We start from the raw sequence: 27296 nt of genomic DNA, 5'->3' as shown, positions 1-27296 counted from the left end.
GCTCCGCTCCGCTCCTACCCTGAAAGTCTCGGGGGGGATTCGTCAAGCGGGGGCTGAGAAAAAAGGGGGGTCCCAAAACGCGTTTTCCCCATGCATTTTTCCATAGGACCTTTAGACACAGCTACAGCCCGAACGGCTGAACAGAATTACTTGAAATTTGGCAGAGAGGTAATCCTCAGGTCAAGGATGTGCCTTTTGTAGGTCTGGTGTAAATCTGTTCAGTAGGTCCTGAGAAAATAGCATTTAAATCAATATATATATCTGTAAGCGCGCTCCCTGCGCTTACCGTAAGCTTACCGTACGCGTACGGTGCCGTGCGCGAGCTCAATTCTGATTGGTGGTTACATGACTGTAAACATTCGAATCGGTCGAAATCAGGAAGTGTCTGCTGCCATTTTCTGTCTCTCGCACTGAGAAACAAAGGTGGGGAACGTGAAACGGGGCAACGAAGAGAGTTGCAGACCCCCTAGTGTTTGTCAGGGGGTCCAAGAAGGACCCAAAAGTACGAAAAATAAATTTAATAATTTTAAAAAAAAATCGCAGGGTACGCGTACGGTAAGCTTACCGTACGCGCACGGCAAAAAAAATAAAAAGTAAAGAAGTAACAATCACATTTATTAAATAAATTAAAGGACCCACAAGGGAGAAAAAAACAAATGTTACTGCGTAAAAAAATGCGAGGCGCGCACGGCATGGACTGCGCAACGTGGGCGCTCGGTGCGCGTAACGCACCGTGTGCCCACAGCGCGCGCACGGTGCGCGAAGCGCACCGTGCGCGCAGGGTGTGCGCATAGTGAAAAACCAGAAAACAAAATAAAAAATAAATACATAACTTAGCATTTAAAAAACCGTACAAATTCACTGAAAAAACCATAGGTTTCACACACGTTATAGTTAGGAATTATCATTTACAAAACCTTGCAAATTCACTTAAAAAACCATAGGTTCAGAGACGTTTTAATGCATGGGCAAAGTGGGCTCTGGCCCAGGGTCCCAGCCTTTCAGGGGGCCCCCTGACAGTCCGCTCCATTCTCCAGAGTTTTGCTCTAATGACCTTGAATATTTCCTAAACAGTTTGTTTTAAATTCTGTTTTCCTTTCATTTATTTCTTATGTACCTGATGTGTGAGAGTCTAGTACAGCCATTTTGCAGAGAAATTTTGTGTTTATGTTTCATGCAATATACATAAAAAACGTTTATTTTAGATCAAAACAAGGCCTAACATATAAGAAATGGGAGGGCGTCACAGAGATTATTTCCAGTAATATTGGTGAGCTGCTGCTGTGTTACAATATTGAAAATACACATAACTATCCCTGAATATTAGATGTAAACACATTCAGGGCATTATTGATGAGAAGTGATGCATCACTGTGTGAAAACAGGGATGCGTCACGTCTTAGTGCACCCTCCTTGCGACATGATGGTTGTGTCATATTTACTGTATGACGCATCATGTCGCAAGGAGTTACAGATATGTCAGTATTTCTGACGAATCTGTATGTGCAAAACTGATGCATTGTTGGGGTGTGTCTGAAAATAGACGCAACTCCAGCAATGTGTCCTTTCACATGGTGCAAGCCCCATGTGAAAGGGCCTGCATCAGTCTAATGCCTGCTGTGTGGCAGGTGTAAGATATTGACGCAATGGCGTCCTAGAAGTGGCGCACTGAGTTCTCATAGATTTCAATGCGCCACTTCTACGAGGCATTTTGCGGGGCAACACCCACCCTGCATACATTATGCCTGGCGCAGGTATAATGCGGTGCAGGGGTTTACAAAGTGAAGCATCTGCCTAGATGCGTCACTTTGTAAATAGGGCGTAACATTGCACATATTTTACGCTGCCGGTGCATAACAAAAAGTGACGCACCAGCGGCATAAAAGTGAAGCAAGGCCTCATAAATAAGGCGCTTAGAATTTGGACGAGTGTTCCTTTGCACTGTCAGGGACCTAATGAAATGAAATTGTGTACTTAATAAAGCGCGCAGCTACTCAGACTAGAGTGTCCTGGCGCATGACAGTGGGAGGAAAACATGCGTAAAAGACCCATCAGTTATCAAAAAGCCAGGTTTTTAAGTTCTTTCATGAAAGAGAGTAGGTCTGTGGTTAGTCTCAGAGACTCGGGGAGGCTATTCCATAATTTTGGGCCTAGAAAGCCGTGGGATCTGCCTCCAATGCGGGCACTGCATATTTTAGGCATGACGGCCAGGTTGGCATTGGAAGAATTTAGGGGTCTAGATGTTGTGTAGCGATTAACATGCTTATTTATTTAGCCGGCTCCTAGACCATGGAAAGCTTTAAAGAAGATGGTCATCGCTTTGAAGCCGATCCGTTCTTTTATGCGGAGAGACTTAAGAATAGGGGTCATACTAGATCTGGGTTTAGGTCTCAGGATGGCGCTGGCCGCCGCGTATTGTACCACTTGTAGGCGATGGATAAGGGATTTGGGAAGACAGAGGTACAAGCTGTTGACATAGTAAAGCTTTGATGTCACCAGAGTCTGCACCACGATCTTTCTGCTCTCAAGCGGTAACAGTGGCAGGACTTTTTTTTAGCATCCAGAGTATGCCAAAGCAAGTGCCATTTAGATTTTGAATTTGAAAGCACATGGAGAGTGTCTTGTCTATGACAATTCCTATGTTTTTGACTTTCTCCTTTTCAGCGGGCGGGGGCGGCAGATCTTTTGGCCACCAAGCGCTCCAGTCAGGCGTTTATGGATTACCAAAGAAAACAACTTGAGTTTTGTCAGGATTGCACTTCAGCTGATTGATCTTAAGCCAGTTAAAAACCTTTGTGAGGCAAGACCTAATCATTGCCCCGTCAAAGTCGGTTCCTTTTTCACACGTAAAAATCAGCTGAGTGTCATCAGCATAGGAAACAATTTTGGCGCGCTCTTCCTCTACCAGAAATGAAAGGGGGATAGATATATATTAAAAAGGGTGGGACTGAGAATGGAGCCCTGAGGGACACCTACATTCATGGCCGGAACTGGGGATGAGAAAGGGGGGAGCCAGATGTCCTGAGATCTATTTGCCAAGAAGGATGACATCCATGTTAAGGCGGTCCCCCCCCAGACCGATGTTAGCAAGTCTCTCCAGGAGCCTCTCATGTGGGACCATATCGAAGGCCGCCGACGTATCGAGCAGTATCAGAACAGTCTTGCCTCCCTGGTCCAGCTTACACTTGAGAAATTCAGTCACTTCCAGCAGAGCGGACTCCATACTGTAGTTAGCCCTAAAACCGGATTGGGACTCATGAAGGAGCTTCCCATCTTCAATGTGTTTTTGGAGGGCCTTGTTTACATGCTGCTCTAGTACTCTGGAGACGGTCGGAAGAAGGGAGATTGGCCTGTAGTTGGCAGGGTCCGTCGGTTTGGCGTTAGCCTTTTTTATCAGTTGAAGAATCTTAGCATTCTTCCATAATTTCTGCATGTTGCCTAAGGAGAGAGAAGCATTAAATAGCTGGTTTACTGTGGAGTTTATGGTGGGAGCTAATAGGTTTACGATATTCCCTGGACATGGGTCAGTAGGAGAGCCAGACTTAATGCTTTGGAGAGGGGTCAGTGACTCTTCAAGCTGAAACTCAGGGAAAGCTAGTAAAGATGGAGGATCCAAGAGGTGAAATTTGCTATTAGAACTAAGGTAGAAGGTCAGTTCTTCCTCTGAGATGTTAGTGAAGGCTTGTTGGATCATGGAGATCTTTTTGTGGAAGAATTCAACTATTTACTTAGACCATTCTTCAGTGCATGGCCCTTCCAGGGCAGTAAAGGATTTAACTATGCTAAAGATTTCCTTACTCTTATTTTGGGCATTTTCTACCTTGGTTTCAAAGAGGTTTTTCATAGCTGCCTTCACAAGAATGTAATGAGCTTTTAAGGTGTCTTTATACACCTTCCTGTCCTCAGGTAGATAGGATTTATGCCATTTATGTTCAATTGTTCCACAATTTCTGTTGCGAGATCTAAGGGAATCGTTAAACCATGGAGCTGGTGGGGCTGACCTCTTTGAGGAGCAGCAAACCACCAGTACCACTGCATCAATGTTGGTTCGGAGCCATGAATCTATTGAGAGGGCGTCCGAGTCGGGGCAGCCAGACAGCTCTGGTGAGGAACGACCAAGGGCGTCTGCTAACATCGGGATGGATATTTTATGGAACGTCCTGTAATTAGAGACCCTCTGCCCTGTGTTAGCTCAAGGGGCTGTGGCAGAGTTGGGAATGCCGAATTTTAATAGGAGGTGGTCAGACCAGGTAATGGGAAGAGGTAGGCTTACTGATATGTCAAAGTTGTGAACGATTTGGTCTAGGGTATGGTCCTTCTCATAGGTGGCCAAAGAAAGAGATGGAAACATGTTGCAGGCCTGTAGCGCCTCCAACAAGGAAATTGTTTGAGGGTCTTTTCCATTGTCCATATGTGTATTGAAATATCCCAGAATGAGGCAGTTGTTGTATTTTAAGGCCAGTGAGGTGGTGGCTGTATTAAGCCAATAACATTTCCAAAAGCACTGGGAGGTCTGTAAATCAGAAATCCAGCTATGCTATGATGGGGGATAAGGTACAGCAGAAGCCTAAGCAGTCTAGTTTTTTATTGTAAATTATGGCAACACCTCCCTCCTTCCCTTTCGATCGATCCCTCCTAAGAATGTTATAACCCGTAGGGATGGCCGAGGTGATAGTAGGGTTGGAGGCTTCAGACAGCCAGTTCTCAGTGAGAAATAAAAGATCAGACTGTTAGTCTAAAAGTAGGCCATATATGTATGGTTCATGCTTTTGTATAGAGCGCAATTTAAAAGGGTGGCCTTTAAGTCCTCTGTTTTCTTATTGTTTTTACACTTATTGTTGCGGGGAGGATATTGGGTGCGAGTTTCCTGGGCTGGAGGAGAGTCCAGTTGCACTTATTGCATCGAAAGTCTACCTCCAACCTCGGATCAGCGGCTGTACAGTGACATAATGGTAGCCGCCTAAGGCTAAGCAGTTTTTCCCTATTGCAATATAGTGGAAGAAACTGGGCAGCATGGCCGGCGCCGAACGCCTCCGGGCGCAGACAGGCTTGCCTTCGGCACCAGCGGCGCGCCCGCTGTGCACGTCCACTTAGCGCGTCCGTTTGCATCGGGAATATATAGGCTAATGCCTATGATGCAAACTGATCGCCAACGCAGCTGAGGAAGAGGAAACTGCATAGGCATAAGTGAGGAGCCCGATAGTAGCCCCAGCCCTCCGCACAATCGGCGTATCAGCCGCGGCGGACCAGGACTGGAGGAAAAGCGAGATGCGAATCGAAGCAGCTAAGGAAGTGTAGTCAAGCAGAATCAAGTAAAGTGCAAGTGCGCTTAGGTAGGAGAAATTGTTAAAAAGCACAGAGTAATTCAGCCAGACATATACAATTTAAAAAGTAATAAAAACCTAGTAGCCGGGCAGGAAACACTAAATCCTACAGCTATCAGCTGCGCGCATCCATTTGCATCGGGAAAATATAGGCTGATGCCTATGATACAAACTGGATCGCTAGCACAGCTGAGGAAGCGGAAACTGCGTGGGAAACAGGGACTCGAACAGGGGCCCCCAAAATATGTTTGGCCCAGGGCCCCCCAAATCCTTAAGATGTCCCTGCATCGGTTTCACACATGTTATAGTTAGCTGTACATTTCACTCGTAAAAAACCAATGAAATTCCACGTTATAGTTAGATCAGGTAACTATAACTTGCGCGACCGCAATCCACAATGTGTAATTTCAGATGTCATCATTGATGTCATGAGTGATGTCACTGACCATGTCATGAGTGATGTACTATGTGACGTCATCAGCAGTTTTTTGTGGGCGCGCAAGTTATAGTTACCTGATCTAACTATAACGTGGAATTTCATTGTTTTTTTACGAGTGAAATGTACAGCTAACTATAACATGTGTGAAACCTATGGTTTTTTAAGTGAATTTGCAAGGTTTTGTAAATGATAATTCCTAACTATAACGTGTGTGAAACCTATGGTTTTTCAGTGAATATATATATATATCCTTCTATCTTTGAAATTTGTATACATCACGGCTGCCTATCTGTATTATGCAACACCTGTTAAATATGTTCTCTGACCCTTCTTGTAGAGTTATTGCTAACAAATGCTTGTCTGTTATTTGTTGTCCATAGCCGTCTTTGTCGAGCATCTCCAACCTTGCAGTCTGTTGACATGTTCAAGTTCAGAGGACCTTCCACTGTAGGTGATCGACTGGTTTTCAATGCTATCGTGAACAATACATTCCAAAAAAGGTAAATGCATACATATTATAAATGTTGAAGTACAAACCACAAACACCTTCAGTCCTTTTTATGTTCTTTTGCTGCAGTCTGGCGCCCTCCTGTGGTACTGTCCCATATCAGCTGTTACAATAAGCTTAAAAGTAGGGACCCCTTGCTCTTTTTCTTTCTTTTTTCTTTTAGATGATAGACACCCAAACAGGCATTTACACATTTTAGCGAGACTGGCTTTTCAGGTTACAGCTTTTTGCAAATCTGCCTGTCTGCCTCATGCCATTATTAAATGAAGGACTCCGGCTTGTCGCGTGGCCTCTCGTTCATCCTGCATGTGCGGCGGGAACTTCCCGCAGCACCGCGGGAACATTGTTGCTTGTCACGCATCGTTTTGTAGTAAGATTTGTCCTGTGGACCATCGTGTGTTCGGATCAAGTTCTGTGGTTCGCCACACTTACATAAGATTTCCTTCCCATCTGACATTTGTTTTCAATCCGTTCGAAGGGTGTATGTCTCTCGGTGACGTCTTGAACATGGATTCAAGGTACAGGAACCTTACCCTTGGGCAGTGGCCGCTCCGTGCTGCCCCAGCGTTCTCTAGAATGAGTGAGAATGTAACTAGGTTCAAAATCAGACATTTTTCAAAAAGGGATAAAGTTACTTTCTTTTGCATAATGCTCACCAAATTGAGAAATGTGAAGGTTTTTTTTTTAACCGGAAGTGACACTGGAGTCACAGATAATCTTTGCATCTTTTAATAAAATACTTAAACTTCCTTTTACATGTCTATATGTTTCCTGAAAACTATAATGAGGTTAGACCGGCTTGTTGAAGATTTGTAACGTACCTTTAAGAGTTTTATTGACAACGTGTTTGTTGAAAAATACATTTACGAAAAAAGTGCCTTATTACAGTTCATCACCCTAGACATCATTCAGCTGACATGCCAGTCGTTGTTATCTTGGAGGACATCGGCTCAGGGCCCTTTTACTTGTGGGTTGGGGTCTGTTACAAGCCGCTTTGTGAGTACCTAGACCCTATCGTCATTGGGGTCGGTAGTGCAGGCCTTGACGCACCTTTATGGAGGGGCTTGTCTCTTAAGAGTCAGCTTGAATTGTTCGGATACAGCCACCTATAATAGTCTTTGCCGTGCCTGCCCCCACCATCCCTCCGTACTCCAAACCCTAACGTCCTTGCCCAGGGCGGGCTGGAAGAGGCCAGCTCTCGCTTCATGCCCTTTCCTCTGCAGCATGGGCTCGTGCTGTGGATTGATTGAGTGACGCTGCTGTACACTCTTGGTAATGTTTTTGCTGTGAGCGTTATAACGTAGACTTTGGTGTTGTTAAGGAAGAATTGCTTCAACTAAAAAGCACACACTTGAGGGGGATGTTATCCGGTCTACGGTCAGACGTCAAGAAGGCATAGCCAGGAGTTTAAGTGGGATGAAAAAACTGGGGGGTCTCTCAAAGGGGCGTAGCCAATGTAATTAAAGGCGTGGCTTAAAAACAGCATGGTCAAAAATCTGTGTCTAACATAGTGTGCAGCCCGTCTTGTAGTTTGCTGTTTTTGCATTTCAAAAGAATTTTATTATTTTAAAAGCGCAAATATGACACATAAGATATAAACCAAAGTGATACAATTGATATCAGACAATAAGATAATAAATACATTAATATAAAATTAATTGGTAGAAGAACAATTCATTGTCATTCAATAATCTGCAGACATCAGATAAATAAATACTTAAGGAGGGAAGACCCAAAATGATGTCTGGCAAAGATATATATCAAAAGTATCACCTACAGATGGCAAATTAGGGAGAAGAGGAAAGAGAAGAAAGGAAGAAAGAAAAGACGGAAAGAGTAGGAAAGAGAAGAGAAAAGAAAAAGTGAGACAGAAAGAAGGAAAGGAAGAGGAGAGGATTTCCAGAGGAATCACCCAACACACAAGACAACACTAACCAGACAAATCAAAGGGATATTGTTCCACCACCCCGTCAGAGGCCAACTTCATGTATGAATCTAGGGCTTCCCATACAGCAGAGGAAATAGAAGGAGAAAGATGAGCATGGTCCACTGACGTATGAGCACTTCGTAGAAAGGAAACCCAAGCCCACCAGGTATGGTAAGAGACAGACGAAAAGGATTTCCACTCCATGAGAATTACTTTGACTGCAATAGTTAACAAGAGGTCCAACAACTGTAACTCCATGGGATCTAAAGGCAGAGGGACTGGGGCCGCCAACGGACCTAAGAGAATTAATGGAAGAGACAGTTGGAATTTGATGTTAAAGATGAGCATAAGGTGTTTGTGAACCAAATCCCAAAAGGGTTGGAGAAGGGAACAATCAAGGAACATATGTTGAAAGTCGCCAGGTAGAAGCCCACAACTCCAACATAAGTTGTCATCTTTGAGAGTAAGTGAATACAGACGACTGGGAGTCCAGTGAAGAAGATTAATAGAGAAAAACTTAGACTGCGTTAGAGAGGGGGCAATTTTGTTACGAAGAGAAAATTTGCCAATATCTTGCCAGGTATCAGAAGAAATATGGGCAGTAACAGAATGATCAAAATGCTGTAACCATTTTTGCTGTGTGACAGTATGGGAAGAGAGTGTAGAGGACGATAAAAATTTATAAATCCGAGACGCAACATGACCAGTCCTAATCCAAAGCTGAAAGAGCGTAATCAGCGGGGAAGAAGGATGAAGGTGTACTTTAGCAAGTGCAACCTTAATCTTAAGAAAAGTATAAAAATCTAAATTAGATAAAGAAAAATGTTGAGCAAGAGATGAGAAAGGGGAAGGATCATTGTTGGACTCATAGAGATGTTTAACAAGTGAGACACCTTTCCCAGCCCAGTAAGACATCAACTCAGGGTCAATATTAAGTTTGATTTTAGAATTGCGCCAAATAGACGACCATCTAGTTTTATGTATTGGAACTGCTACCTTCTTATCAACCTTACGAACCGCAGCAATAGTGTCTAAAATAATAGAACGAGAAAATGGAATAGAAAGGGTGTTTGTGGTCAAAAAAGATGCAGTCGGAAGAGGGGAGGCCAGTTCCTGTTCTATTGTCAACCAAGCTGGAGCATGAGTAGATGGGGAAGAAAACCAAAGGGCACCCTGGGACGCCAGAAAAGCAGTTTGATACTTTCCCCAATCAGGAAAATTACAGCCCCCCATATCATAAGATTTCCGTAAAAATTTGTAAGCAATCCTAGCCCTTCTATCATTCCATAAAAATTTAGAAGTGAGCAGATCAAGTTCATGGAAGAAGGAATCAGAAAGCCTTACTGGAAGCATAGATGAAACAAAATTAATAATAGGAGTGATCATCATTTTTAGAGTCTGCATACGGCCCCACCAAGAAATATGCTTCGGAGACCAAATCTCCAAAAGACGTCTCACCTTAAGAATAGTTTGGGATTCATTATAAGAAGCCGTAGCATATAGGGTGGAACAAAAATAAATACCCAGATACTTTAAGTGTTGGGATTGCCATTTAAAGCCCGCCGAGCCCATATGAGAAGAGAAGCAGTAAGCATTTAAAGGAAACATCTCTGTCTTATCTTTGTTCAGAGTGTATCCTGAAACTTTTGAAAAAAGAGCAATCGTGTCCGAAATCGCAGGGATGGCCAGCGCAATATCATCAGAAAAAATGAGAACATCATCTGCATATGCCGCAGTTTTTATCTGATGAGACCCAAAAGAGAACCCTTTAATATCTGGATGCGAATCAATCATTCTGAGGAGAGGATCAATGGACAACAAAAATAGGAGAGGGGACAAAGGGCATCCTTGTCTAGTGCCCTGGCAAAGGTTAAAAAAGGAAGACGTAGCACCATTCACCCGTATATTAGCTCTAGGTCGGGAGTAAAGAGACATAACCATACGAATAAAGGAATCACCAAGATTGTGGGCACATAGGACCGCTCGTAGAAAAGGCCAAGAAACCTTATCAAAGGCCTTTTCAGCGTCAAGGGCCAAGGCTGCCGCCGGAAGCTTAGAACGTTTAGCGGCGCCAAGAATATGACAAAAAGTACGTATATTATCCCGTGCAAGACGTCCCTTTACGAAACCTGTTTGGGAGGGATGAACCAAATGAGGAATAAAGGATTCTAATCGTTTAGCTAAAATTTTAGCAAAGATCTTGGCTTCCATGTTAAGGAGGGATATGGGGCGAAAATTTTTGGGATCTGCGTGATCCTTCCCTTCTTTGGGGATAACTACAATAGTAGCATCCGCCGCAGAACCAGACACAGAGCCATCCTTAATAAACGCATCAAAAACGGCTTGGAGTTTAGGGACAATCACGGGAATAAAGGTTTTATAAAACGCAATAGGATATCCATCAGGACCAGGAGCTTTACCAGACCGAGTAGCTTTAATCGCGGAAATGATTTCCTCAGCAGCAATCGGGCCATTTAATGATTGATTATCTTCCTCCGAAACAACTTTCAAAGGAACCGACTTCAAGAACTCCTGACATTGTTCAAAAGAAGCTTGAGCCGACGGGGTATATAAATTGTTATAAAAATCGCGGAACACCTCCAGGATTTCTGTAGTTTGAAATTTTTTCCTACCAAGCTGGTCAGTAATAGAAGGAATTTGGAAAGTGTTACAAGAAGATTTCTGGAACTTTAAAGTGGCAGCAAGAATCTTGCCCGCACGATTTTTTAATAGCAGTCTCTTAGATTTCTGAGCCTGCAGGCCAATATGAGCTCTCCTAGTAACTATAGTATTGTATGAATATTTTAGATTTTTAATAGATTGAAGACAGGACTTGTTCTGAGAGTGGCGGAAAAGGGCTTCCTGACGTTTGATCTCATCTGCTAAGTCCGTGAGTTCCTTTTTAATGGCTGCGTTTCTCTTAGACATACATTTAATGACCTGACCACGAAAAGTACATTTGAAAGAGTCCCAGAGAACAACAGGGGAGCTGACAGACCCAACATTCTCAATAAAAAAAGTCTCAATGTCATTGGAAAACTCTCGCACCAAGGACTCATCATGTAAAATTTCTGTGTTGAGTCTCCACGAGCGAGCTCGTGCCCTAGGGACAAAGGAGGTAAGAGTAAATGTGACTGCGGCGTGGTCAGAGACTAAAATAGGGTGAATAAGCGGAGAAGAAGAAAATTGAACCAGAGAAGAATGAACCAAAAGATAGTCAATGCGTGAAAAGGACGAATGAGGGGAAGAAAAAAAGGAAAAGTCACTACCAGTGGGATTATGAAGACGCCAAACATCCTGAAGATGGGTAAGAGAGCACATATTAGTCATTTGTTTGTGTGCTTTAGGGGGACGAAAGTTAAAGGCAGAATTCCTATCCAAGATAGGGTCCATTGGCAAGTTAAAGTCACCACCTACAATAAGATTACCAGAGTGAGGAGTATCCTCGAGCTTTTTGGTAATCGCAGTCCAAAAGGCCGGGTCATCCTTATTGGGGGCATAAATATTCATGACAAATAAGTCAGCATTACCGTCGGACAACTTAGATAGTAACCAACGCCCCTCCGAATCCTGTTCAGAGGAAACGATAGATAAGCCAGAGTGTTTAGAAACTAAGGTAATTACTCCATTCCTTTTACCACAAGCATCTGAACCAGCAACATCAAAGACCCACTCTTTCTTCAGAAACAACGCCTCCTTGGCAGAAAGCTTTGTCTCCTGAAAAAGGACGAGATCCGAAGAAAGAGATTTACAGTAATCCAAAATCTTTGACCTTTTGACTGGATGATTTAACCCTTTAACATTAAGGGAAAGTATATTTAGTCCAGACATAGAACCATCATCAGGAAAAAAAGATAATCCATATGTGGCAAATGAAGCGCAACAACCAGGAGGGCTAACCAGCAGACATCAACAGCCAGCACAACACAGGGTGAGACCAAAGAGGAAATCCGAAGAGAAGAAAGGAAAGAAGAGGAAAAAGAAAGCAGGAGAGTACAGAGAAAGAGAGAGGGAAGAGCCAATCCGGCAGGTCTGAAAAAGACCAAATTCATACAAGGGGGGACATGGAAGAAAGAGCGAGGGGTCAACAGGAGAAATAACAACAACCGCATAAAAAAACCCCAGAGCAGTGCATAACCGGTTATACATTTAAAAGGAGAGCACTATCTAAAAGCTAAGAACCGGAGATAATTATCACTTATTAGAAGACAAAGCGAAATGAGAAACTGTAAAAGCAACACAATTGACCAAATTAATGTATATATAACAACTAAAATAAATCATAGAGAACGGTAGGAGCAGAAAAGAGAGAAAAAGAAAGCACAATCAGGCATTAAGAGCTAGTGGAAAGAGAACTAAGAGAGAACAATAGTATTAGGTAGAACCAGACCAAAGCGGACTCCAACAAAAGAAGAAGGACCATAATGAAGAGAAAAGAAGAAATACACTCTAAAGCATACTGTATGATATAATATGGGAAAAATACGTGAAATATAATAAAAAACGGTATATAGCATCTTATCAATATAGCAATCAGTGAATCCCTATGGCAGTTAAATAAGAGGCCTAATACTATATATAAATATGTAAAATCTATATACAAACTCATAGATGACTTGGCATGAATAAATAAGGCCATATACACGCAAACTGGTAGAATAAATATGCTTGGCTAAGTAAGTACACATGTAGATAAGAGAGGCATAAATCTATCAAGAACAAAGCATCTCTAAAACAAACTAACCTACTCGAAAAAAAAAACGGTTAATGACACATTGTAATCAAATCACGCAAAGAGAAATTCAATAAAGTAGGTATCTATATGAAACAATATGGGAAAACTAATTGAAACATAATAAAAAACGGTAGGTAGCATCTTATCATATAACAGTCAGAGAAACCCTTATGGCAGCTAGATAAGAGACCTAATACTATATATAAATATGTAAAATCTATATACAAACTTAAAGATAACTGGCCATGAATAAATAAAGCCATATACACAGAAGCTGGCAAGATAAATATGCATGCCTAAGAAAGTGAACATGTAGGTAAGATGGGCATATGTCTGCCAAGTACAAAGCATCTATAAAAAACTAACCTACTCGAAAAAAACAAATAGTAACACAATGTAAACAAATCAATCAATGAAAAAAACACTAAAGTAGGTATAACTAGCAACTATATGAACGACCTATATTGACTCTAAGTATAGCCATAAATAAACACTTAATAAACATATATGAATAAAACACCTAGACAAACCAAGCAACAACACGAAGAGAAAGCAAAGGAACAAACAATGACCTACTCCATAAAGTACGAAATAACAAAAAACAAACATGAAGCAAAAGGAACGACCACAACAGAATAAGATAAACCAAAATTCACCACAAAAATCGACGCTCATACCGAAGACACACCCCTGGAAGGAAAAGGACCGTGACCTGATACGTCGATAGACAAACTGGGGAGGCAATGAATAACAGGACGCTACGCGGACAAAAGTGAAGTCACGCCAACAAGAGAAATTACCACAAAAAAAATTGAAAGGTTTATACACTAAAACTAACAACACTAAAGACCAAAACACCATAACGATACTAAGGGAGCACCAAGAGACGACAAAAATACGTCAAGACCAATGGACATAGAGACCACTGCGCAGATCTAAAAGCAGCTAGACCTAATAGATCTGACAAAGACTAAAGACAATGCATTATGTGTAGCCGCCTCAGGTGCCAGAAGAACCAGGAGCATGTGAAGCCCCCGTTTGAAGATCCATCTGTAGCTCCATTTGATTATCCAGAAACGAGGCCAAATCCGCAGGTTCGTCAAAAATTCTGACACGACCCTTAAAAGTAATGCGGAATTTTGAGGGACCAGCAAAGGAGAAGGGAATATTCAGTTCAGACAAACGTTTCCGGAGATTAAGAAAGCCCTTCCTCCTCATCACCGTGTCTCTGGCAAAGTCTTGCGAAATTGAGATACGATGGCCATTTCAAGAGACAGCTCTAACCTTTCACATATGCGCCAAAATCTGCTCTGTATGTTGGTGACGCAGCGGCTTAAAAATTATCGCTCTTGGTTGCGTAGCAGACTTGGGGCGAAAGGAGGGGACCCGGTGTGCCCGTTCCAGTTCAAAATCTTTGTGGAAAGAAATTTGTAGTGTTGCCGGAATCCATTGATAAAGAAACTCAATCATGGAAGATGCATCTTTCTCAGCATCTTCAGGAAGACCAAAAATACGCAGATTGGATCTACGATTACGATCCTCTTGTTCAGTGAGGTCTTTCCTCAATGCTGCCATAGAACGCTCTATCTGCGTGAGAGATCTAGAGTGCTTTTGCATGGTATCCTCTGCGCCACTAATCCGTGCTTCTGTACCTGAGACACGAAGGGAAAGGGCCTTGAAATCATTCCTGATGGCTAACACCTCCACTTGCAGTAAATCTGTATTAGTCTTAGTAGACTGCGCAATCTCATAAACCTCATTAAGACGCGTCAGAATGGACTCAAGAGTCGAATTAGTGTCTTTAGGAGCAGACTCAGGTGTTGGGGATACCTGTTTGGACCTCTTAAGAGATGCTTTAGATTCCTTAACGTCTTTGGCATTCGGTGAAGGGGCCATATTTTCAGCCATAGGGCAGACCACCTCAGTAGAAACGAAATACACCTCCTCAGATAGAGTGAGAACAAGGAATGCCAGGGGTTGTAAAACCCTCAATGTGTGAGAGGAAAAATGGGCAGGAAGGAATCATACACTTGCATCAGACAGAGCCGGGCAGAGAAAAAAAAAAAAAAAAAAAAAAAAATCGCAGGCGATCCCAGTCAGAAAAAAACACCTCACGAAAAGAAGCATGTGCTACAGGCGCCAGTAGTCAAGCACCGACTACGAAAACCCCCAGGATCAAGCCAAGAACAAAAAAGTCTCACATAAGGAAGTGGCAGTGCGTTTGACGACAAGGAAAAGCCAAAAACCTCAAAAGGTTCACACAGTGGGTCTCTCAGCAATAGGCGATAAAAAAAAGAACAAAATAAGCTCAATAAAAGTGAAAAAACGTCACCAGCTCCTGAATGCCTCCAATCCTGACAGGAAAGACCAGTAGCGTCGTCTTGTAGAAGCGATAAAAAAACTCCCTCACAGAAGAAACAAAATGGCGGCCGTTCGTAAGAGCCTGAGGCGCAACTTAAAAATGCCGATAAATGGACTCCGGCCACTCTTTACCACCAGAAACCTCCTTCGTAGCGTGCACGGCAGCTTCCCATGCCAGATAACATCTTCTGCGCAGAGCGGGGCAATATTCAGCGACCGCAATGTCTCCGTCGGCCCTCTCTCTTTACGGAGCTCAAGCGCGATCCGCCATCTCGCAGCGGCGCGCAAGCCACGCCCCCCTGTAGTTTGCTGTTTTTGTCATTGCATCCAGGTATATGCTACAAGTAACATCATACGTACAACAAGTCAGGACTATTGGCTTTGTCAATGGTTGTTAGTTGCATAAGATAAATAAGCAGCAACTATGGCTTGTATAGGATATTGAAAAAGCTTACACTTAAAGCCCTGGTGACACCACGACAATGTTGCTACACTTGCGTTTCAAAAAGAGAAGGGACATCCAGAGAGAAAATGACTCTTTAAAGGATTTCCCTTCCCCCCTACAACGCTCACCTGGCATGACGTCATGCCTTAACTTTCGACTTGTGAGTAGTGTGAGCAGGGTACATCGATGTGCCCGCTGTCTCGAAACGGGTCTCTATCGGGCTCTGTTTTGCGCCCTGGCACGTTTTTTCCGGACTGCAGTGACAGCAGACTGCTGTCACTGCAGTCCGGAAAAGAAACGGACCTTCTGTGCCAGCGCACAAAACAGAGCCCGATAGAGACCCGTTTTGAGGCCCCCTTAAAAACTGCCGGTGCTCAGACCCGGTGAGACCCGGCCCACTTAAAGCCCTGGGCATAGCACAGTTAAGCAGCTGTTCATTTTCCTTACAGAGCTGGCTGCTTTAGAGCCATGTGAAAATAAAGAATTAAAATCAAGATATTGCAAATTTTTTTTTAAATGTGGAAAAATGCAAAGCCAAAGCAAGCAGGAGTTTGAATCTATGAAAGAGTCTTGCCGGAAGATGAAAGGAGGCTCCAGACAGGAGTGCTTTGTACCCTATGGCACTTGTAATATGGCGGACGGGATGCGGAATATCCGTCACATTGTGACAGAGTAATCCACCCCAAACTGTAAACCAGGCCTTTAGTCTCTAATTGATACGTGCTGTGGTGTGGAGGTGCATGTAGTCTGTTACTGATACGTGCTGTTGGGTAGACATGCATATAGTCTGTTATTGATACATGTTCCAGGTGGTGATACATATAGTTTCTGTTGATATGTGCTCTGGGGTGGCGATCTATATAATCTGTTATGCGCTCCGAGGTGGCGATATGTATAGTCTGTTATTGATATAGTGTTCCTAGTGTGATTCATATAGTCTGCTATTGATATCTGCTCCGAGGCGGAGATGCATGTAGCCTGTTTTTGATCCATGCTCTTGGCGCAGCTGCATATAGTCTGGTATTGGTGCATGCCCCAGGTGGCAACACTTATAGTTTGTTACTGACATGTGCTCCTGGCGGTGATACATATAGGTGCCGATCACGATCCTGCAAAAACCGGGTACGAACCGTCGGACGGAGCACAATCTCCGCCCGACGCGTACCCGGTCGTCAATTTTCACAAACAAGGAATTACGATTCGCACGGGTACACCATTACCGTACGAATCGTAAAAAAGCCCGACCGAACAAAAAAACACCTACCAATGCGATCCGGGAAAGCGCCGACCTGACGTCGGGACGCTCGCAGCCAGCCATTCACGACCCAGGAATCACGATTCGCACCGACGTCACCCCGCACGGTGAATATTTTGCGGCAGCCAAAAACTGCCGGGAAATCAGGACGACGCGAACAAGGACCACCAGTACGCGACGGACAGACGACGACGCGAACAAGGAGGACCAGTACGTGACGGACACACAGGACGACGCCACCAAGGAGGACCCGTACGCGACAGGACGACGCGATCAAGGAGGACCCGTACGCGACAGGACGACGCGAGCAAGGAGTACCAGTACGCGACGGACAGACATGGACACGAACCTACGAGTCATCCCTGCCCTCATAGCAGTACACCTCCTCTACAGGTTACGACGCAGACGCCGCAGAAGGTCAGAATAACTAAGGGAGGGGGGAAAGTGGGGTGGGGTGGGGGTGGCACGACCAGGGCAGGCCACAAAACAACCACATAAGTCACACACCACACATGGCCTGGACATACCTGACTCCCATGCCCTGGTCACCACGAGGGGGTGGGGGCGTGTCCTGATAAGCCAGCGACCGCCACAACGGAAGTCCGTCACCACGCGAACCGGCAACACAACCAGACAGGTACGTCCCGTACCCACGCCTGAAGAGCGTGGGTACGAGTCGGACCACGCCCACACACGTCACCCCAACAATGGCGGGACGGATCGCACCCACGTGGCAAAGGCCTGGGTACGGGCCGCACAAACATCACATAGCGTGGGGACGGATATGTACGGACCCTACCCCCACCCCGTATGCAAGGAGCGTACCCCCCAGCCCAACAGTGCAAGTACGACCCGTACCCCCACCCGCGTATGCATGGAGCGTACCCCCCATGCCAACAGTGCAAGTACGACGCGAACCCTCACCCGCGTATGCAAGGAGCGTACCCCCCAGCCCAACAGTGTAAGTACGACCCGTACCCCCACCCGCGTATGCAAGGAGCGTACCCCCCATGCCAACAGTGTTAGTACGACCCGTACCCCCACCCGCGGACGTACGGAGCGTACCCCCACCCCAACAGTGTAAGTTCGACCCGTACCCTCACCCGCGTATGCATGGAGCGTACCCCCCATGCCAACAGTGTAAGTACGACTCGAACCCCCACCCGCGGACTCACGGACCGTACCCCCACCCCAACAATGTAAGTTCGACCCGTACCCTCACCCGCGTATGCATGGAGCGTACCCCCCATGCCAACAGTGTAAGTACGACTCGAACCCCCACCCGCGGACTCACGGACCGTACCCCCACCCCAACAGTGTAAGTACGACCCGTACCCCCACCCGCGAATGCAAGGAGCGTACCCCCCAGCCCAACAGCGTAAGTTCGACCCGTACCCTCACCCGCGAATGCAAGGAGCGTACCCCCCAGCCCAACAGTGTAAGTACGACCCGTACCCCCACCCGCGAATGCAAGGAGCGTACCCCCCAGCCCAACAGCGTAAGTACGACCCGTACCCCCACCCGCGAATGCAAGGAGCGTACCCCCCAGCCCAACAGCGTAAGTACGACCCGTACCCCCACCCGCGAATGCAAGGAGCGTACCCCCCAGCCCAACAGTGTAAGTACGACCCGTACCCCCACCCGCGAATGCAAGGAGCGTACCCCCCAGCCCAACAGTGTAAGTACGACCCGTACCCCCACCCGCGTATGCAAGGAGCGTACCCCCCAGCCCAACAGCGTAAGTACGACCTGTACCCCCACCCGCGAATGCAAGGAGCGTACCCCCCAGCCCAACAGCGTAAGTACGACCCGTACCCCCACCCGCGAATGCAAGGAGCGTACCCCCCAGCCCAACAGTGTAAGTACGACCCGTACCCCCACCCGCGAATGCAAGGAGCGTACCCCCCAGCCCAACAGTGTAAGTACGACCCGTACCCCCACCCGCGGACGTACGGAGCGTACCCCCACCCCAACAGTGTAAGTTCGACCCGTACCCTCACCCGTGTATGCATGGAGCGTACCCCCACCACACCAGTGTAAGTAGACTCGTACCCTCACCTCGAATGCATTGAGCGTACCCCCACCGTGTATGTGCCAAGCGTACATATCCTGAAATCGGAGGTGTGTGTGCAGAGTCCACCCAGCAGTGCCCTGAGACAGGAGGGGTGGGTGCCTATCACTCCCAGCAGTGCCCTGAGACAGGAGGGGTGGGTGTGGAGTCCTCCCAGCAGTGCCCTGAGACAGGAGGGGTGTGTGCAGAGTCCTTCCAGCAGTGCCCTGAGACAGGAGGGGTGGGTGCCTATCACTCCCAGCAGTGCCCTGAGACAGGAGGGGTGTGTGCAGAGTCCTCCCAGCAGTGCCCTGAGACAGGAGGGGTGGGTGCCTATCACTCCCAGCAGTGCCCTGAGACAAGAGGGGTGTGTGCAGAGTCCTCCCAGCAGTGCCCTGAGACAGGAGGGGTGGGTGCCTATCACTCCCAGCAGTGCCCTGAGACAGGAGGGGTGGGTGTGGAGTCCTCCCACCAGTGCCCTGAGACAGGAGGGGTGTAACACATGTGTGTGAGGCCAGAATTATCCACATGCATACTGGCTACAAGGGAACATGTCCCCATGAACTCATGTCAACAGACTCCACACACAAGTACAGTGATCATCAAGGATGCCACGATTGTTGCAGGTGGAGACATGGCCCTGCATGCATGGCCAAAGTAGAAGGGCTCCGTCACACACACAGCTCATGTAGACACAGCTCTGCGCTAAACATTGGGAACACCCTGCAGGGAAGAAAGCTGGGTACACAGAGGAAGGAATACACCCTGGGACAAGTGCACCATGCAGTAACTGCATACATGAACAAAGAAAGTTAGCCAACACCTTGTGATGGCACACAGATCCCAGGGTCCCACCAATGAGCAGTACACTACTACATATCCCACACACCCAAACCCTTACACACCACCAAAAACCATGTAGCAGCCCCACCAACACCAATACCAGCATAGCAGTAGTGTGATAATGAAAACAAAATTAAGCTTTATTCAGCATGAGCACAATGTCCGTGGATCGCAGGCAGTTCAATCTTCACAAAGCCCATAGGGCAGTCAATGATTCTCAGCTGGATGGGGGACACAGTGGGATGCGTGTCCCCTACCTTGCCTGCACAGTCAAATGGCATCGTCTTCCACACTGGTGAGGGCATCAGGGGGGGGGAAGCAACAGGCACCGCAGGGACATCAGGGCAAAGGGGCGGCGTTGTGGGTGCAGGGATGGAGGACTCCACCACAGGGGGTGGGTCAGTGCCAAAGGCGGAGGCCAGGATGGCACTACACACCTTTGCAAGGTCCTCCAGGGAGTCCCCTGCACCCGAAGGGACCTCAGGCCCCAAGGAGGGGGGGGGTCAGAGGGATGGGTCGCAGCGCCACCGGGGGAGGGTGGAGACAGGGGGGGAGACTCAACCACCCTGACCGGGGACCTCCTTGACCGCTTGCGTGGTGGTGTAACTGTGGGGCTCAGGGACAGAGCGGCCATGAAGGAGTCCTTGGGGGAGATGTGGCCAGGAGAGCTGAGGGGAGGGGATTTGGAGGGAGTGGACTGGGTGGAATGCGGACTCCCACTATGGCTGCGTGTCACACGTTTGCCCCCCGACCCAGTGGGTGTGCCTACCTCACCCTGTGTGTGCGTGTCAGGAGGAGTGCGGTGGACCTTCCCTGCTGGTGTGGTGCCCGTGTCCGTTGATGTGGGTGCATGCCGACGTCTGGGTGTACGTGGGACAGGCATGGGAGTGGGAAGTGTGGATGGGGCAGGGGTAGGTGGGGGGAGGTCGCGCTGCAGGAGACCCACTGCTGCAGTCAGTGTGGAGTCGATGGACCTCAGCAAGTTGCGTTGGTCAGCCTGCGATGAATGAATGCCCTCCAAGAAAGCCTCGATGTTGGTGAGGGTTTTGCCGTGGGCATGGAGGACATTAAGGATCGCAGCCTGACCAACCTGCAGTTGCCGCTGGATGTCCACAGACTCTGCATTGGCGGCAGCAGTGGAGACAGGGGCAGGGGGTGCGGTGCCTGGCAGGAAGGAGACATGCTGTGACCGGGCACGCTGGGAAGGGACACGAGCAAGTGGGAGGCGGCTGGTGGGAACTGAGGGGGCGGTGCGAGGTGTTGTTCCGCTGTCAGCTGCTGGTGCAGCCACCGCCCACTCGGAGACATCCTCCTCGGACCTGTCAGCTTCGTATTCTGACGTGCCAGTCGACAGGTCCTCGGCCGCACTATCCTCCACCTCTGTCCCACTCGATGTGCCAGCCCCGATGTCACGGCTGGCACTGGTGCTCGGTCCCTCCGCCTTGCCTGTGTCCATGTCACCCTCTGTGTCCCCCGACGATGCTGTGGGCAGGGTGGAGAGACAGAAATTAATCAGAAAGCTGTACACATCAGTCACATGAGTACAATCGACATAGGTAACACTGCATAGCCTGAAAAGGAAGATCCCTAACATCTACTAAACAAGGTACCGATGTAGGGCATGAAACACACAGTTGGTTGAGCCACCATGCCACTGAAATACCATGGAGAGCATGAGACAATAGCTAAACACAGGAAACGGAGTCTGACATAGCACCCAGGCCCTGGGGACAATCCTGCACTGCATCTGCACCACACAGCGTTGGCGAAAATACCGATGACCAGGGACCATATCCATGAACTTGAGACACATGCTGCATAGGTAATGCTGAAAACATGCCCAACATGACTCGGTCACTGCACATTGCGTGTGTGTCCAGACACATCACACACTGCCCAGACCCAGCAAGTAGAAATCAGGATTTGACACATAGGCATTGCCCGCACCAACAAGACCCTACACGAGGCAAATTGTTGAGACACAGGTGGCACCAACATCTCATAGTCTGGCTGATACACACAGGGGCAGGCAAAAAGCAAGAGTGTACGCCAAACAGCCAAGGTGCGCCTGTACAAATAATGAGGTACCAGTGCCCATCCTCAGATGAGTATAACAAGACACACAGGCACTGGCAACTGTGAGTATGTAGAAGGACAATCAGGTCAGGCTGCACAGTGGACACCTGTACAAAATAGCACGTCTATATACATGGTGACAGGGGACAATGGCACAGAGCACAACCTACGCTGTAGACACTGAGATTGTCCACGTTTATGATGACACATACACCACTGAGGAAAAGGTGCCCCAGGGGACAGTAGTGGGCACGCAACTACATGCTACTGAATGGTAATGACTGCAACACACGTCACCATCCCTGCACTATGTGTAATCGCACACTCATGCACATCATGTCACAGGCCACTACATAGGACATGCGCGCTGTAAGGCATGACACATGAGAGACCAACTCCCATGTCTGGAGTCAGCATCAGTGCCAACTGACATGGAACCCACATGCAGTGAACTTGACAGTGCACAGGCAAGGTCCCACAACCTGTTACACACCACCCCCACACATGATGCTACAGTCATTGTTCTCGTGGACAAAGCGCCAGCCTACATCACCTTGTGAAGGAGTGACTACACACAGACCAGGGAACACATTGCAAGGAGGGGAAGGGTGGCAGGGGCACAGCGCTATACTGGGGCAAACAGGATCTGCACAGCACCTTTAAACCCTGCCAGTTAATTCATGCTACTGTGCCCTTACAAATGCCGGTGACACACAACGAACACACATGTACCTACCCCCTTCCGGCTGCTGCATCGCCTGTAAGCGCCTCTCCAGGTCTGGAAAGACCACCGGCAGCACACGCCTGTGGAGGTGGCTCAGACGGCGGCGGCCGCGGTTCTTGTGGCTCTCAGGTGAGTCCCCCAGCAGGAGCCGTGCAATCCTCCGCGTCCAGCACCGGATATCCTGCCAGCGTTTTCTCACCTGGGGCAGGCTCCGCCTCCGACCATCCACACCCCTCACGGCACTGACGGCGGTCAGCCAGATCTGCTCCTTGGCAGTGGCGCCTACCTGTGAGGAGGAACAAGTGACACCACATCAATACACCAGCCACATGTCACAGAGAGACATATGGGTACAAATTAGCTGGTTACAACAAGGCATGTCATGCAGCCAACGCATTGCACCTTTGTCATAGGGACATCATCCCCTGGTGAGGGAAAAAGCAGTACGTGCCACAGTGGGTACACAGGTGGAATGATGGCAATGTCACAATCAATGATCAAGGCTCACACTGTGCATCACACCCACCCCTCCTGTCTCAGGGCACTGCTGTGAGTGATAGGCCCCCACCCCTCCTGTCTCAGGGCACTGCTGTGAGTGATAGGCCCCCACCCCTCCTGTCTCAGGGCACTGCTGTGAGTGATAGGCCCCCACCCCTCCTGTCTCAGGGCACTGCTGTGAGTGATAGGCCCCCACCCCTCCTGTCTCAGGGCACTGCTGTGAGTGATAGGCCCCCACCCCTCCTGTCTCAGGGCACTGCTGGGAGTGATAGGCCCCCACCCCTCCTGTCTCAGGGCACTGCTGGGAGTGATAGGCCCCCACCCCTCCTGTCTCAGGGCACTGCTGTGAGTGATAGGCCCCCACCCCTCCTGTCTCAGGGCACTGCTGTGAGTGATAGGCCCCCACCCCTCCTGTCTCAGGGCACTGCTGTGAGTGATAGGCCCCCACCCCTCCTGTCTCAGGGCACTGCTGGGAGTGATAGGCCCCCACCCCTCCTGTCTCAGGGCACTGCTGGGAGACATCAGGCACCCCCCCCCTGGGACCCCCCCGACAGTACATGGCATGTGTGTTACACCTGGACGCAATGGCAGAAGTCACAGTCACAACATAGGGACAGTCTGTGGCAGTGGCCTATGCACTCACCTGATACCCTGGTCGCCCATACAGCATGGAGTACTGTGGGAGGATCACATCCAGCAGAGCCATGTTCTCCTCCAGGGTGAATGGCTGTGTCCTCTCCACAGCCCTTGACATGGTTCCAGGGAATCAGTAGCAGCAGCTGGGTCGACGAATGCAAAGATGTGCAGGCAAGTGCTCCCTCATGGGACCTGGCTGCCTTATATGTGCCCTTCTGCCCAGTCTCATGCACAGGAGTACAGAGTGATTGGTCACTCACATTTGCATCCTATGTTTCCACCAATCCCTTCAAACCTAGCAGTCTGTGGGTTCTCTATCGGTTTCATTCTCCTGCATGATGTCAGCCCCACAAACACATTGCAACAAAGTAGAAGAATTCCAACTGACTTCTGCTGTGCACCTTCCAGAACAATTTCGAATTTTGAACTTGGTCTCCATGACAACCAGCATGCATGTAGGCCTTAATACTTGTCCCCTATGTAATTTGGAGCATCACACACAGGTACGGTGCGTTTCGGGGCCCTAGGGCACCCCAAATGCATGGCAAGGGCCCGTACATGCATGCCTACGCTCTCCATCACTATGGGTCTGCACGCGTATGCGTACCCGTAGTGTTACGGACCGTACACACGCATGTACGCTCTCTATCACTATGGGTCTGCACGCGTATGCGTACCCGTAGTGTTACGGACCGTACACACGCATGTACGCTCTATATCACTATGGGTCTGCACGCGTATGCGTACTCCTAGTGATAGTGAGCGTACATGCGAGTGTACGGTCCGTACCACTACGGGTACGCATACGCGTGCAGACCCATAGTGATAGTGAGCGTACATGCGTGTGTACGGTCCGTACCACTATGGGTACGCATACGCGTGCAGACCCATAGTGATAGTGAGCGTACATGCGTGTGTACGGTCCGTACCACTACGGGTACGCATACGCGTGCAGACCCATAGTGATAGTGAGCGTAGATGCGAGTGTACGGTCCGTACCACTACGGGTACGCATACGCGTGCAGACCCATAGTGATAGGGCCGTACACACGCATCTACGCTCACTATCACTATGGGTCTGCACGCGTATGCGTACCCGTAGTGGTACGGAACGTACACACGCATCTACGCTCACTATCACTATGGGTCTGCACGCGTATGCGTACCCGTAGTGCTACGGACCGTACAAATGCCTGTACGCTCGCCATCACGATGGGTACACATACGGCAGCACTCCCACAGTGATTTGGGAACATGCACAGGCCCTCTCAGCAGCAGTACGGCGGTTTTTACACATCACTGTGGTGATAGGCGACACACATGTAGGAATAGGGCGGACATACTTGTCCATGGATGGACATACTTGTCCAGGAATGGACATAAAGGCATCGTCTGTGCATTACTACATGTGTGGGGCACAGGTGTCACAGGCTGTGATGTGGAACATGCCTCCTGAGTGGAGAAGGCACCAGATGTATGATGAGATGTGTACATGTGTACTGTGTGAGGGTGCAATGTGTGCCAGGCATGCCCTTGACTCCTTTGACATGTGTGCATGTGGGACTGCGCACTTGGGGTGAGCGTCACTGGCATGGAACGGACACCAACACACGGAAGTGTCCCATGATGCCCGGTACAGGGGTCATGACACATGACTTGTCACTACCCACAGTGCACAATGTGACTATGTCATATATGTGTCCGGGATTTACATCAGGTTGATGTTGTAGCACCCTCAAAAGCTGCAGCCGTTGCAGCAACCAACATGTGGCTGTGTGTAGATTGTCATTGCACACTGTTCCCAACACCATGCCACATGTGTTATCGGATGTGAGGTGCACATGTATGCATGGGACACGGAGTAGCGTGACAAGGCCATGTCAGCAAACTCACAAGGAATGTGTGGTGAGTCATGACATGTGCACCTTCATGGCAAGGTGTGTGGGCTGGACTAGTGTAATGTCATGTGACCTGTGGCTCCAGTGTTCCGCTACCAGTCTCTGCAATCGGCATCACACTTCTGCTGATGTGTGGGTGTATGTCACTCCTGTCTTGCGTCGGGCAGTGCACTTGCACTGGGACACAGCTATTTCCATGGCGTGGCATGGGGAGGTTCTCAATCACCGTGTGTAGCTGGGTCTTGGAAGGAGTGTCACCTTGCATCCATACGTGTCCTGGGCATGTAGCACATGCCTGACTCCCTATGTGGCATGTGTGTATTGCCAGATTTACATGTGCTCAGTAGACATGAGTTGTTCTCGTAGTGCACTCACTCTTCCTTGTCACTTCCAAATTACTGCAGAGCGCCTCCTGTTGCCCGAAGAATTCCAGACTTGGCTACCATGCAGGAGAATGACAGGATCCGGCTCTACCGCTTCACCCAACCGTTGATTCTGGAGCTGACGGCGAGACTGGCACCACACCTGCAACCGCAGCACAGGTATCCTACGGCACTGACACCCCAGCTGAAGGTAATGGCTGCCCTACATTTTCTGGCCACGGGTACCTTCCAAAATACCATAGCTCATGTTGGTGGCATGTCCCAGAGCATGTTCAGCGGTGTGCTGCATGATTTCTTGGAGGCCATGTTGATTCACCTGGATGACTTCATCAAGTTCCCAACCCCTGAACAGATGACTGAGGTCAAGCGTGGATTCTATGCCCTGGGAGGGATGCCCCATGTCATTGGGTCCATAGATGGGACACATGTAGGTTTGGTACCACCACACGCACGGGAGGTGGCGTACCGCAATCGGAAGCACTACCACTCCATCAATGCCCTTGTGGTGTGTCTGTCCAATATGGTGATTTCACATGTCTGTGCTCGTTTCCCAGGATCAGCACACGATGCCTACATCATGAGGCGTAGCGGGATGCCTGATATGATGATGCAGCTGCGCAACGAACGGGCATGTGTTGTTGGTGGGTACAGTCTGTCTGTCCTGTATTCTGTATAGCCGACCAGCACGACCGCTACACCAGTTCTAACGATGTCCATGTGCTTCCCATGTAGGGGACGCTGGCTATCCCAACATGCCTTGGCTGCTGACACCTCTCCGCAACCCCATCACGCCGGCCCAGCTCCGCTATAACACCGCCCATGGCCGGACAAGGCGAGTGATAGAGATGACGTTTGGCATGCTGAAGAGCCGATTCCGGTGCCTCCACAAGACCGGCGGTGCACTCCCTTATGCCCTGGCGAAGGTCTGCAAGATCTTCATGGTCTGCTGCATGCTGCACAACATGGCAGTTGAAAGAGCTGTGCCACTCATCCTGAATCAACATGACGAGGACCATCCACCCGTGGAGGACGAAGGGCTTGGCAATGGGGCTAGTGATGTGGAGGATGTGGAGCCGCAAGAGGACATCCGGACTCGGCTCATACGCGACTTCTTTGCTTAGTGGTGAGTACCAGGGTCTGAGTGTGCACGCATTGGTCCCCGTGTGGCATGCGTTGTGATGTGTGTCTCCACCT

The 27296-nt window shown here is 48.4% G+C and overlaps 1 protein-coding gene across 1 annotated transcript in view; it reads left to right on the top strand.

The window, feature by feature from the left end:
• Positions 1-27296, top strand: part of ACOT12 (acyl-CoA thioesterase 12) — a 517871-nt gene that overhangs the window by 245584 nt on the left and 244991 nt on the right. Inside the window, exon 7 of the mRNA XM_085640749.1 lies at positions 6144-6263. Coding sequence (XP_085496875.1) covers positions 6144-6263 — 120 coding nt within the window. The remainder of the gene's footprint in view (positions 1-6143; positions 6264-27296) is intronic.

This window comes from Triturus cristatus, chromosome 2_1 (genome assembly GCF_964204655.1).
Source record: "Triturus cristatus chromosome 2_1, aTriCri1.1, whole genome shotgun sequence".
NCBI classification, from domain to species: domain Eukaryota; kingdom Metazoa; phylum Chordata; class Amphibia; order Caudata; family Salamandridae; genus Triturus; species Triturus cristatus.
This window is presented reverse-complemented; position numbering and strand designations above follow the sequence as displayed.